At 41.7% G+C, this 13,344-nt stretch overlaps 1 protein-coding gene across 5 annotated transcripts in view; it reads left to right on the top strand.

The window, feature by feature from the left end:
- Positions 1-13,344, top strand: part of wu:fa25f02 (uncharacterized) — a 76,362-nt gene that overhangs the window by 9,718 nt on the left and 53,300 nt on the right. For 4 of the 5 annotated variants that reach the window (XM_059975887.1, XM_059975891.1, XM_059975888.1 and 1 more), the window contains exon 2: positions 3,772-3,884. In XM_059975887.1, the coding sequence (XP_059831870.1) occupies positions 3,861-3,884 (24 nt within the window). In that variant the 5' untranslated portion in view covers positions 3,772-3,860. Of the gene's footprint in view, positions 1-3,771; positions 3,885-13,344 lie in introns of those variants that run through there. The other variant, XM_059975890.1, reaches the window with a different exon arrangement.

The raw sequence follows: 13,344 nt of genomic DNA, 5'->3' as shown, positions 1-13,344 counted from the left end.
GCTGTTAGCCTGTGGATTGAATGCCACAAGATGGGTTGAAATTAAGCAACTATTTTATAGCTGGCACAGTTATAATAGGCCATGTGTTAACCATCTGTGTTGGAAAATTCTGAATCTCTCTGAAGCTTTTCTTTCTAGGTTGAATATTGAATGACTTAGTGAAAATAATGTCTTCTTGGTAATTGGTTTATTATAGTCTCCTATATTGAGATACAGTGAAAAACTTTGTTTTAATGCTATCTAGACAGATCATTCTAAGCATTATGTAAATCAAAATAATAGAAGGAAGAGCAACAACAATGTAATGTTACAGTTATAGAGAATATGCAATGCACGTAGACAACATTCAAGACCCATGGAGGGGTAGATTAAGAGTTTCTCTTTATTGTACAAGAGGCCAATTCAAGAGTCTTGTATAGTACCAGCAGAATAGAAGCTTGTGGAATTAACACAAATGTAAAACAGTAATTGAAAATACTACATAAGTGTAGAATTAGGCCATTTGGTCCATTGAGTCTACAAATCAAGCAGTATCTATGGGGAAAAAAGAGGGGAACTAAATTTCATGTGGCTCATTTTTCAACAGCATTGGCCATTTTTGTTACATCTTTATATCTGAAATTGTTAAACCTATTTTTGAGTCCTGAGGGATGCAATGTACCTGGTGGATGAAAAATGATAGACAGCTCCTCAAGCTAACAGTGAGTTCCATGACATGGCTCTAAGACATAGCAACAGAATTTAAACTCTTTGGCCCATAGAGTCTGCTAATGGCTGATTTAATTTTCCTCTCAAACCCTTTCTCCCCATAATCTCTGATGCCCTCACTTAACATGAACCTATCAACCTCTACTTTAAATATACTCAGTAATTTGGTGCCCATGACTGTCTTTGGCAATGAGTTTCACAGATTTGTCACCCTCTGACTAAAATTCCTCCTCATCTCTGTTCTATCAGATTATCCTTCTATTCTGAAACTGCCCTGTGATTCTAGACTCTCCCACTATTGGAAACATCCTCCCCACATCAACTTCATCTGGGCCTTTCTATATATCATTCTTCTAAACTCCAGTGAGTGTCGGCCCAGAACCAGCAAACGCTCCTCATACAATAACTCGTTCATTTCTGCAGTCATTCTGGTGAGCCTGCTATGGACCCACTCCAATGCCAGCATACCCTCTTGAGGATATGGGGCCCAAAACTATTCTCTCTCCATATGGGGTTTGTCCAATGCCAAGGCTTTATAAGGCATTATGTTCTTGCTTTTATATTTCTAGTCCTCTGGAAATGAATGCCAACATTGTGTTTGCCTTCCTTACTACTGACTCATCCTGCAAGTTAACCCTCCTCCCAAGTCCCTTTCTATCCTTGATTGCTGAATTGGTTCTTCATTTAGAAAATAATCTAAATCTTTATTCCTTCTACCAAGATACATGACCATATACATCCCTACAACGTATTCCATCTACCACTTCTTTGCACATTCTCCTAATCTGTCCAAGTCCTTCCGTAGTTGTCCTTCTTCGTCAACATTATCTGACTCTCCACCTATCTTTGGATCATCTGTAAACTTGGCCACAAAGCCATCAAATCCATCATCCAGATCATTAACATATAATGTGAGAATTAGTGACCCCAACACTGACTCCTGTGGAATGCCACTAGTCACCGACAGCCAACTGGAAAAGGCCTACTTTATTCCCACTCTTTGCCTTATACGAGTCAGCTAATCTTATGTTCATGCTGGTATCTTTCCTGTCGTACCGTGGGCTCTTGTTCAGCAGCCTCATGTGCAACACCTTGTCAAGGGCTTTCTGGAAATCCAAGGGAACAACATCCACTCTCTCTGCTTTGTCTACTCTTCCAGTAGAACAGAGTAAGAAGCCAAGAGGAGAGTGAGAAGGACAATTGAAGTAGTTGGCAGTTGAATCTCAGGATTGCCCAACAGGCTGAATGAAGGTTTTCCACAAAGTGTTCACTCCTCCTGTTTCTGATATTGCATTATTGTACTGAATGTTTAAAAACTAAAATGAAATTACAAGAGAATTGCTGCTCCTCCCTTTAACACTTCTGAATGGGAAAGAAAGGGGTTCAAGGTGTTGTGGTTGCGTGTGAAGATGCCATGAGATGGAAGGAGGTTGTTGGTAGAAATGGATGGATGAACTAAGGATTCCTGATGGGAATAGTTTGTTCAGAATGCCAAGAGGATACAACATTACTGATATTGAGATTGCATTGACGGTGGCAAAACATATGGATCACAATCCCTTGCAATAATGGTAACATTCCAGTAGCTTTTGTAGCAATTTGCTCTTTCTTTGTGCCAGTCTTTTGTGCTTTGTTCCAGAATCCCAGTTTCATTTAGAACATAGAACAGTACAACACAGGAACTAGCTCTTCAGCCCACAATGTTGTGCCATATCAATTAAATCAGTAATCAAATAGCTAATCTCTTCTGCCGGCATAGTGTCCATATCCTAGCACCTTCCTCACATTCATGTGCCTATCAAAACACTTCTTAATAGTGGCTAATGCTTCTGCTGCTACCACCACCCCAGGCAGAGCAATCCAAGGATCCACCGCTCTCTGTGTGGGGCAGGGATGGGGACTTGCCACTTGCATCTCCTTTGAAATTACTCCCTCTCACCTTTAATGCATGGCATTAGACATTTCAACCTCGGGGGGGGGGGGAAATACTTCTATCTACACTTGAAGCCCTCCTTCTGTTGTGGTCAACCATGAAAGTTGCGTCCTAGCTATCTGTGTGATATGCAATCCAGGGCATTGTCTGCTCTGGTATTAGGTATTTCTATTCTGGAAAAAAGATACTGTCTGTCTACTGTATCTATGCCTCTCTTAATCTTAAATATCTCTGTCAGATCTTCCTTTCGCTTCTACTGCTCCAGAAAAAACAACCCAAGTTTGTCCAATGTAGCCCATGCCCTCTAATCCAGGAACATTCCTCTCTTCATTCCTCTCTTGCATTTTCTCCATGTCATTCTCCAGCTGATAACCACTTTCCCAATCGTTAGTCTATACTCCTTCATAGGCTCTTAATGTCTTAATAGCGTACTAACCCATTGTATTTTACATCATTTATGTCACAGCATGGATCCACATGGCTGTCAACACTGACCCATTTATTCCAACTTTTTCCTATTATCCACTGACCTATTTATGCCAATATATTATACCCCCCCACCACCACCAAACCATATTCTCATTTTCTTGTACAGTAAATTCTTATGTAGCACCCTACAAATCCCTTGGGGAAGTTCAAATCCACTACTTCCACTGTTTCAATGTGTTGCATCCTCAAAAAAAACCTACTAAATTTGTCAGAAGTGGGTTTTCCATAAAACTATGTTTAATTTTTCTCACAATTTCATTTGAAAGTCTAGCTGCTGGTACTTCTACGAGGTACTCCAATAATGGAAGTTATATTGACTTCACTTATACCCTTGCATTTCACGTAAGTTAAAATGTGGTTGATTTCCAAATTTCAACAGTTTTGATGAAGAGAGACTGAGAATTGGTTGTATTTTATGACCTTGCAGGAAGGTTAGAGGTGCTGGTTGGTGGGAGGGGAAGGAATACATTGAAAGGTTCAGGTATACATAATTATAATAACCCTGGTTAGTAAGCTTTCCCTGTGGCAGAGGATCTCAGGTCAGAGGAAGTATGATGAAAGGTTTACAAACTGAACTAAAATCTGTTTGTTTCTTCACAGATGTGTATTTCCAACATTTTCTTTCTTTCTTTTAATTTCAGGTATCCATCAGTTGAAGCTTCTTCCATTTTAGTAACGTTGATGATTATTGCTTTTTGGAGAAAAGAAGACTGGAGAAAATTTGAAAGAGATGTACATGTACCAAACTGACAGGGTAAGTGGGAAGAAGTGGTTTCATTGGTAGATAATTCAATAGCCAAGGAACATTAAATTTTGGGCAAGTGGCCTATGGGGATGTGAGTAAAAGCCTTTTCACTTAAAGTGTAGATAGCATCTGGAATTCGTTGTTTTTAAGGGTGTTGGACATGAAAGGGAGTTAGGTGGGCAAGACAGTATAATTTGTAGGACTAGTTATGGGTGAGGGGTAAGTAGGGGAATAGGGCTGATTGACCAGGAGCCAGCATTGGATTAATGGGTTGAATGGAAAGCTTCTATTTTGAGAGATTGAATTGGTTTACCTTGCAGGAAGTTTGGGTGTGGTGGGAGGGGAAGGAATGCATTGAGAGGAATACATAATAATGACAAGCATGGATAGTAATCTTTCCCTGTGGCAGAGGTATGGAAGATCAGAAGATCTATGTCTAATCTGAGGAATAGGAGGTTTACAAGGATTCTAAGGAACTTCTTCACCCAATACCTGAGGGTGTGATGAAGGCAGAGACACAAATTTAAGAGGTATTAGAGCAACACTGAATTGCCGAGATTAAGGAGCAAGTGCTGCTGAATGGATTAATATCAGAATCAGATTTATTATCACTGGCATGTGGCGTGAAATTTGTTAACTTAGCAACAGCAGTTCAATGCAATACATAATATAGAAGAGAAAAAAGTAAATCATTCACAATATATGTATATTGAATAGATGAAAAGCAATGCAAAAAACAGAAAAACTGCAATTTTTTAAAAAAGTGAGGTAGTGTCCAAAGCTTCAATGTCCATTTAGGAATCGGTTGGCAGAGGGGAAGAAGCTGTTCCTGAATTGCTGAGTGTGTGCCTTCAGGCTTCTGTACCTCCTTCCTGGTGGTAACAGTGAGAAAAGACCATGTCGTGCGTGCTCAAGTCCTTAATAATGGATGCTACCTTTCTGAGACACCGCTCCCTGAAGACGTCCTGGGTACTTTGTAGGCTAGTGCCCAAGATGGAGCTGACTAGAATTAACAACCTTCTGCAACTTCTTTCGGTCCTGTGCAGTAGCCCACCTCCCCCATACCAGACAGTGATGCAGCCTGTCAGAATGCCCTCCATGGTACAACTATAGAAGTTTTTGAGTATTTGTTGACATGTCAAATCTCTTCAAACTCCTTACAAAGTATAGTCACTGTCTTGCCTTCTTTATAACTACATCAATATGTTGGTTCCAGATTAGAACCTTAGAGATCTTGACACCCAGGAACTTGAAGCTGCTCACTCTCTCCACTTCTGATCCCTCTATGAGGATTTTTATGTGTTCCTTCATCTTACCCTTTCTGAAGTCCACAATCAGCTCTTTTGTCTTACTGATGTTGAGTACCAGTTTGGTGCTGCAGCTCCATTCCACTAGTTGGTATATCTCACTCCTGTACACCCTCTCATCACCACCTGAGATTCTACCAACAATGGTTGTATTGTCAGCAAATTTGTTGATGGTACTTGAGCTATGTCTAGCTACACAGTCACGTGTATATAGAGAGTAGAGCAGTAGGCTAAGCACACACCCCTGAGGTGTGCCAATGTTAATTATCAGCGGGGAGGATATGTTATCACCAATCCACACAGACTGTGGTCTTCCGATTAGGAAGTCGAGAATCCAATTGCAGAGGGAGGTACAGGGGCCCAGGTTCTGGAACTTCTCAATCAGGATTACGGGAATGATGGTATTAAATGCTGAGTGAAAGCCAATGAACAGCATCCTGATGTAGGTGTTTGTGTTGTCCAGATGGTCTAAAGCCATGTGGAGAGCCAATGAGACTGCATCTGCCATTGACCTATGGTGGCGATAGGCAAATTGCAATGGGTCCAGGTCCTTGCTGAGATAGGAGTTCAGTCTATTCATGACTAACCTCTCAAAGCATTTCATCACTGTAGATGTGAATGCTACCGGGCGATAGTCATTAAGGCAGCTCACATTATTCTTCTTAAACACTGGTATAATTTTCAACCTTTCACTGCTATGGGCAGAAGTTTCCACTTGCTTCAAAAAGGCAACAATTATAACATTGGCCTCTTGAGACAGAGATTACAGGGTCATCAGGTGCAACAGGGATCTTCACGGCTGTAGTTGAGTTCTCCTTTTCAAAACAGGCACAGAAGGTGTTGAGTTCATCTGGTAGTGAAGTGTCACTGCCATTCATGCTGTTGGGTTTTGGTTTGGAGGAAGTAATGTCTTGCAAACCCTGGCAGAGTTGCCGTGCATCCAATGTTGCCTCCAGTCTCATTCGAAATTGTTTCTTCACCCTTGAAATAGTCCTCCGCAAATCATACCTGGTTTTTTGGTACGGGCCTGGGTCGCCAGACTCGAATGCCACGGATCCAGCCTTCAGCCGACGATGTACCTCCTGGTTCATCCATGGTTTTTGGTTTGGGAATGTACAGTAAGTCTTTGTAGGCACACACTCATCTACACAGGTTTTAATGAAGTCTGTAACAACTGCAGCATACTCATCCAGGTTCGAAGATGAATCCCTGAATACAGCCCAGGTGACTGATTCAAAGCAGTCCTGTAGGCGTTCCTGTGCTTTCTTTGGACGTACCCTCTTGGTCCTCACTACTGGTGCTGCAGTCTTCATTCTCGGCCTGTACTGTTTTGTGCACTTTATGCAGTCCTCGGTTGGTCTGTAGTTTAGTGTAGTTTTTTTCTGTGTTGCTTTCACGTAGTTCAGTGTAGTTTTTGTACTGTTTCATGTAGCACCATGGTCCTGAAAAACATTGTTTCATTTTTACTGTGTACTGTACCAGCAGTTATGGTCGAAATGACAATAAAAAGTGAGAGTACAGCCAGGTGATCAGACTTCCCAAAGTGTGGCTGTGGAATAGCACAGTAGGCATTCTTGATGGTGGTGTAGCAATGGTCCATTGTGTTGTTTCCTCTAGTATTGCAAGTGATCTGTTGAGGATAATTGCTTAATGATTTTTTTCAGACTGGCCTAGTTGAAATCTCCCAAAATGATGATGAAGGCGTTAGGGTATGCTGTTTTGTGCATTTTGATCCCATTGCTCAGATCATCTAAAGCCTGATTGACATTGGCCTGAGGTGGAATTTAAACTGCTACCAAAATGACCCCAGAGAACTCCCTTGGTAGGTAAAAAGAATGGCACTTAACTGCTAGATATTCCAGGTCTGGTGAGCAGAATTGGGACAGCATTGATATATTTGTCCACCATACTCCTCCACCTCTGCTTTTGAGAGATTCTATAGATCTATCCTGACATGTACAGTAAACCCGTCAATCTGATTCGCTGCATCCAGTATGGAAGGGGTTAACCAGGATTCCATGAAACAAAGGACACAGTTGGTCCTAATGTTCCTCTGATTCAGCACCCTGGCTCTGAAGTCATTGATTTTATTCACCAGAGGCTGCACGTTTGCCAGCAAGATGGTTGGCACAGGGAGTTTAAAACTCCGTTTTCTTAAACACACTTGTAACCCCGCTCTGCACCCACACTTTCTCTGTCATATCCCACGTGGGTGCATCCGACCTCAATTGGTGTTGTTTCCATCAGTTTTAAGCAGCGATAGTTTGTTTAAATGCATTAAGACATCTTTGACTGTACTGACCTTGGAAGCAGTTGTGCTTTTTAGCTGTATCAGGCTGAAACAGGAATATTTAATCGTATCCATTGAGAGTACTGCTGCTACTCGAGATGCGCCTTGGCGCCCCTTTAGATACTTGATAGCTGCATGGACTTGGTGGGGTGAAGGACCCATTTTGGTGCTGCATTACTCAATAACAAATCTGTGGTTCCATGTGAAGAGAAGTCCAACCTGGAACAGCGAGCGGTCAAATGTCATCCTCTTTACCTGTCATCACCCAGATAGCGGTGTACATTTTGCCTCAGGCTGGCACTGGGGGAGCTAAGCTCCATAATCAGCAGGTATGAAACAGTACACCTTGATGTTTTGGAATTTCAACCAGGCCAGCTTGAAGAAGTTTCTGAAAAGCTACCCTCAGCATATCAGCTGTGGAACCAGAGGAGCCGACATACTTGACCACTGTTATACCAACATCAAGAACACTTACTGGGTCATCCCACATCCACAGTTCAGAAAGTTTGATTGCCTAGCTGTACTTCTACTCCCATCATACAGGCAGAGACTAAAGACCACAGCACCAGTGGTGATGATCAAGAAGGTATGGTCAACGAGAGGTGGTGGAGCACTTACAGGACGGCTTTGAGTCAATGGATTGGACAGTTTTCAGTGATTCATCTTGGACTCTGTGTAAATACGCCACACTTGTCACCAACTTCATCAAAACTTGTGTGGATGAGTATGAGAACATAATGGACCTATCCAAATCAAAAGCCATGGATGAACCAGGATATTCGTAGTCTGCTGAGGGCTAGATCTGTAGCATTCAAAACTGGTAATCCAGAATTATACAAGGCAGTTCAAGTACGACCTGCAGAAGGCTATTTTAAGAGTGAGAAAAGAAATTTGGTTGAGATTAGCGATGGAATCGGATGCATATCAGTTCTGGCAAGGTTTGCGGACCATTGCTTCCTACAATGCAAAACATACCATTTTGAATGGCAGTAATGGTTCACTCCCAGATGAGCTCAATGCCTTTTATGCACACTATGAAAGGGAGAATAAAGCTACATTTATGTGAATCCCTGTAGCATTGGGTGACCCTGTGATCTCTGTCTCAGAAGCCGACGTTAGAACATCTTTCAAGCGGGTGAACCCTCAGGAGATGACAGGCCCTGATGGTGTACCTGGTGGGGCTCTGAAAACCTGTCCCAACCTCCTGAGGGGAGCGTTTTAGGACATCCTCAATCTCTCAAAGCCACAGTCAGAGGATCCCACATGTTTCAAAAGGGTGCCAATCATACCAGTGCCCAGGAAGAGCCGGGTGAGCTGCCTCAGTGACTGTTGCCAGTGGCGTGCATACCTACTGTTATGAAGTGATTTGACAGGTTGGTCATGGCTAGAATCAACTCTTGCCTCAGCAAGGATCTGGACCTGCTGCAATTGACCTATCACCACAATAGGTCTACAGCAGATGCAATCTCAGTGGCTCTGCATTCAGCCTTAGGTCACCTGGACAACAGTAATACCTACGTCAGGCTGCTGTTTATTAACTACAGTTTAGCATTCAACGCAACCGTACCCTCAGCTCCAATCAACAAGCTCCAAAACCTGGGCTTCTGTACTTCCCTCTGCAACTGGATCTTTGACTTCCTCATCAGGAAACCACAGTCAGTACAGATCAGAAATAACATCTCCTCAATGACAAACTGCACCTGAAGGTTGTGTGGCTCTACTCTCTCTACACTAAAGACTGTGTGGTTAGGCATATTTCAAATGCCATGGTAAATTTACCAAAGGCGCAACTGTTATCGGCAGAATCTCAGATGGTGACAAAGTGTACAAGAGTGAGATAGATTGGTTGGATGAGTGGACGTACTTTTAAAGAGTAAGAAACTCACTCAGTGTTAACTTTTCAGAGACTCAATTACTTTGTTTGAACTGCAAGAGACTCAAATGAAATTTCTGCCTTTTTTTGGTTGCACCTACTTCCGGCCATTTTTCCTCCCCTTCCTGATGAAATATGCACAGGGAAGTGAGTGTAATGAATTGCCACCTACCTTGTGACTAGTGATGACATGTTATTGATGAAACCTGTGGCTAATTTTCATAAATTAGCCCATGGAGTGGCCCAGTAGCATAGTGGTTAGCACAACACTTTACCGTACAGGCAAACCAGTTCAATTTCTCTGTTCTTCCTGTGACCACGTGGGTTTCCTTCAGGTACTCTAGTTTCCTCCCACAGTCCAAAGATGTACCAGCTGGTTAATTGGTCTTGTAAATTGTCCCATGATTGGGGTATGTTTATATTCACATTTGCTTTGTGAATTATAGATATTTTGTGTGCAGTTAACAAGCCTTAATTTTTATATTTTGCATTTACACATGCAGGTTATTTGACTGGGAATATATTTTCTGTGATAAATTTGTTTGCAAGAATTATGTAAACAGTGATTTTAAAATAATAAAATGTTTGGTATCGAAGAATCTCAATCTCCAGAAGGAATTTCTGCTGAATAGATTTTATAGGTATGATGGCTTTATGGTGTACTTTATTTTGGAAGATCTCACCCAAAACAGGATAGAATAAGATGTGAAGGAGTCCAATGCAAACTGAAACAGTGGATAAAATAAACACTCATGGGCAAAGTATTAAGGGATTTAGTATTTTTGAAAATGGAGAAGTCACTGGGCTGAGATGAAGTTCATCCAGGACAGTCGAAATAAAATTGCTGAGGCTTTAACTAATATCTTCAATTTGTGTCTGTCTTCAGCTGTGGTCCCAAACTATTGCATGACATCTAATATTGTACCACTGCATAAACAAAAGAGGAATGGTAAACTTAATTATTAACTAACTGGTGGTCAAACATTATCAGAATCAGTTCTGTGATTCCCTGCAAACCTTCATTTGAAAACGTATAACTTTATGAAGGAAAATCAGCATACATAATTCATGCAGAAATTGCAGATGCACAAGCAGAGGTATTTAAAACATCTTCAGCCACTCACTGGTAAGGTGCCAGAGGATTGGAAGAGAGCTATTGTTATTCAGTTGTTTAAGAAAGGCTCTAAGAGATGCTTAGAGATGCTCTTCTGCAGACCCTGTTGAGGCACATAGTTACTGTGGTCTTCCTGTCAGCTTGAACCAGTCTGGCCATTCTTCTCTGACCTCTCTCATTAACAAGGTTTTTTTTGCTCACAGAATTGCTGCTCACTAAATGCATTTGATTTTTTTTTGCACCATTCTCTGTAAACTTTAGAGACTGTTGTACTTGAAAATCCCAGGAGATCAGCAGTTTCTTTAATAAAAAAAATCAAGCCACTTCGTCTGGCACCAACAATTATTCCACAGTCAAAGCCACTTGGATCACATTACTTCTCCATTCTCACAGTCTGAACCTCTGGACCATGTCTTCGTTCCTATATGCATTGAGTTGCTGCCATATGTTTGGCTATTAGATGTTTGCATTAATAAGCAGGTGTATAGATGTACCTAATAAAGTCACCATTGAGTATTTAAACTGGTGAACCTGACATCAGAATTTGCACAACAATCACAAACAAGAGAAAACCTGCAGATTCTGGAAATCCAAGCAACATATGCAAAATGCTGGAGGAGCTCAGCAGGTCAGGCAGCATCTATGGAAAAGTGTATTGTCAATGTTGCGGGCTGAAACCCTTCAGCAGGACTGAAGAAAAATGCTGAGGAATAGTGGTAAATTATTGGACTAATTATTGCAACTGGCAGAACTTTTTGAATGAGCAGGTAGTTTGGTGTGTAGGCTAGCAAATGAAAATTCAAGGAACTGCTCGACCTTCTGCATCTGACATTTGAGGGAGTGTGCAGAGTTTGTAGAGGATATTGCTAATCATCAGATGTTTTTGCTTAGATGCAACCCTGAGGTGAAGATAGATGAAACCCCATAAAAATGTCAATAAAGCTATGGTTGCCTTGGCTGAATGCTGGTAAGTGCCTTTGGGAAATCTGTTGGCAGTGAAAGGCTGCAAATCACATGGGTAACAAAGCCCTTGCTTGTGCTGTCGTGGAAGTCACACCACATCTGAGTACCCATTCAAAACTACCTGACGTCATAATTTCCACAGGATGGGGCATATTTGCATGGATATGCAGATCCCTCAAAGTTTCTAAAAGTGGAGACATTAGCATGTTCTTTTTCTTGTGTAAACTGGCATGAAGCACCTGTATAGGACAAGCTTAGAGTGATAGTTTGCTGGTGGAGATACATGATCAGTTCCCTTAGAGTGATGGTTTGCTGGTGGAGATACATGGTCAGTTCCCTATTGTGATCAGTTCCCTTAGAGTGATGGTTTGTTGGTGGAGATACATTGTCAGTTCCCATAGAGTGATGGTTTGCTGGTGGAGATACATGGTCAGTTCCCTATTGTGATCAGTTCCCTTAGAGTGATGGTTTGTTGGTGGAGATACATGATCAGTTCCCTTAGAGTGATGGTTTGCTGGTGGAGATACATGGTCAGTTCCCTATTGTGATCAGTTCCCATAGAGTGATGGTTTGCTGGTGGAGATACATAGTCAGTTCCCTTAGAGTGGTAGTTTGCTGGTGGAGATGCATGGTCAGTTCCCTATTGTGATCAGTTCCCATAGAGTGATGGTTTGCTGGTGGAGATACATAGTCAGTTCCCTTAGAGTGGTAGTTTGCTGGTGGAGATGCATGGTCAGTTCCCTATTGTGCTGGTAGGCAGAGTCGTATATCTATGCTCTGGACCACGATTTGGGACTGTTTCAAAGAATGGCCACATTAGGATCCTTAATACATCTGTGGGGTGAAATGACCAGGAAGAGAACTGGACCAGTTAGTTTTACAGGTGACAGAAGACCAGGTAAGACTCATCATTACAACACTAACAAAGTGACTAGAGAATGGGAAAACAGTAGACACTGGCCCATTATTTAGAAAAGGGAGTGTGAGTATAGCTACAGTGTTAAACATGGTGAATGTAGATGATATTTCACATTGTTGTAACAGCAGTTTAGGCACTGATGTACTGCTACTGATAATGATGGACACTGAGATGATAATTCATCTGTAGAGGAATTCTTGGCTTGGGCCATTGGCTGAGAAACAATCAACCGTTCTAAGGTTTCTTTAGAAGAAAACTTGAAGATTTGATCAATGCATGCAAAGCTTGCTTGTGCAAGAATTTTGTGGAAAATCCATAAATGTGGAGCCAAGCAAATTTGTGGTGGAATTTGAGTGTACATGAAGAGGTGGTATTCACAGACTAGGCATTATGGTATGAGTTGGGATGTGGGTAGGATTCAAGAGTACCTTCGGAAATGTTAAAATACTTTTTGGGGGAGAGAAAGGTAGAGAATGTATATACATTCAAAGGACATTTAATTAGGTACAGGAGTGGAACCCAGTGTGCTCTTCTGCTGGAGCCCATCTACTTAAAGGTTCGATGTTGTGCGTTCAGAGATGCTCTTCTGCACACTGCTATTGTAATGTGTGATTTTTGAGTTACTGTCGCCTTCCTGTCAGCTTGAACAGGTCTGGCCATCCTCCTCTGACCTCTCTCATTAACAAAGTGTTTTTGCCCACAGAACTGGATGTTTTTATGTTTCTCGCACCATTCTCTATAAATTCTTGAGAATGTTGTGTGTGAAAAGCCCAGGAGATCAGCAGTTTCTGAGAGACTCAAGCCAATGCATCTGGCACCAGCAGTCATTCCACAGACAACATCTCTTAGATTACATTTCTTCCCCCGTAATGATTGTTGGTCTGAACAACAACTAAACCTTTTGACTATGTCTGCATGTTGTTATGCATTGAGTTGCGACCACATAATTGGCTGATTAGATATTCGCATTAGCGAGTAGGTGTACCTAATACAGTGGACATTG

This window comes from Hypanus sabinus, chromosome 7 (assembly GCF_030144855.1).
Source record: "Hypanus sabinus isolate sHypSab1 chromosome 7, sHypSab1.hap1, whole genome shotgun sequence".
Classification (NCBI taxonomy): Eukaryota; Metazoa; Chordata; class Chondrichthyes; order Myliobatiformes; family Dasyatidae; genus Hypanus; species Hypanus sabinus.
Note: the sequence above shows the minus strand (reverse complement) of the source record. Positions and strands in the feature narration are given on the sequence as shown.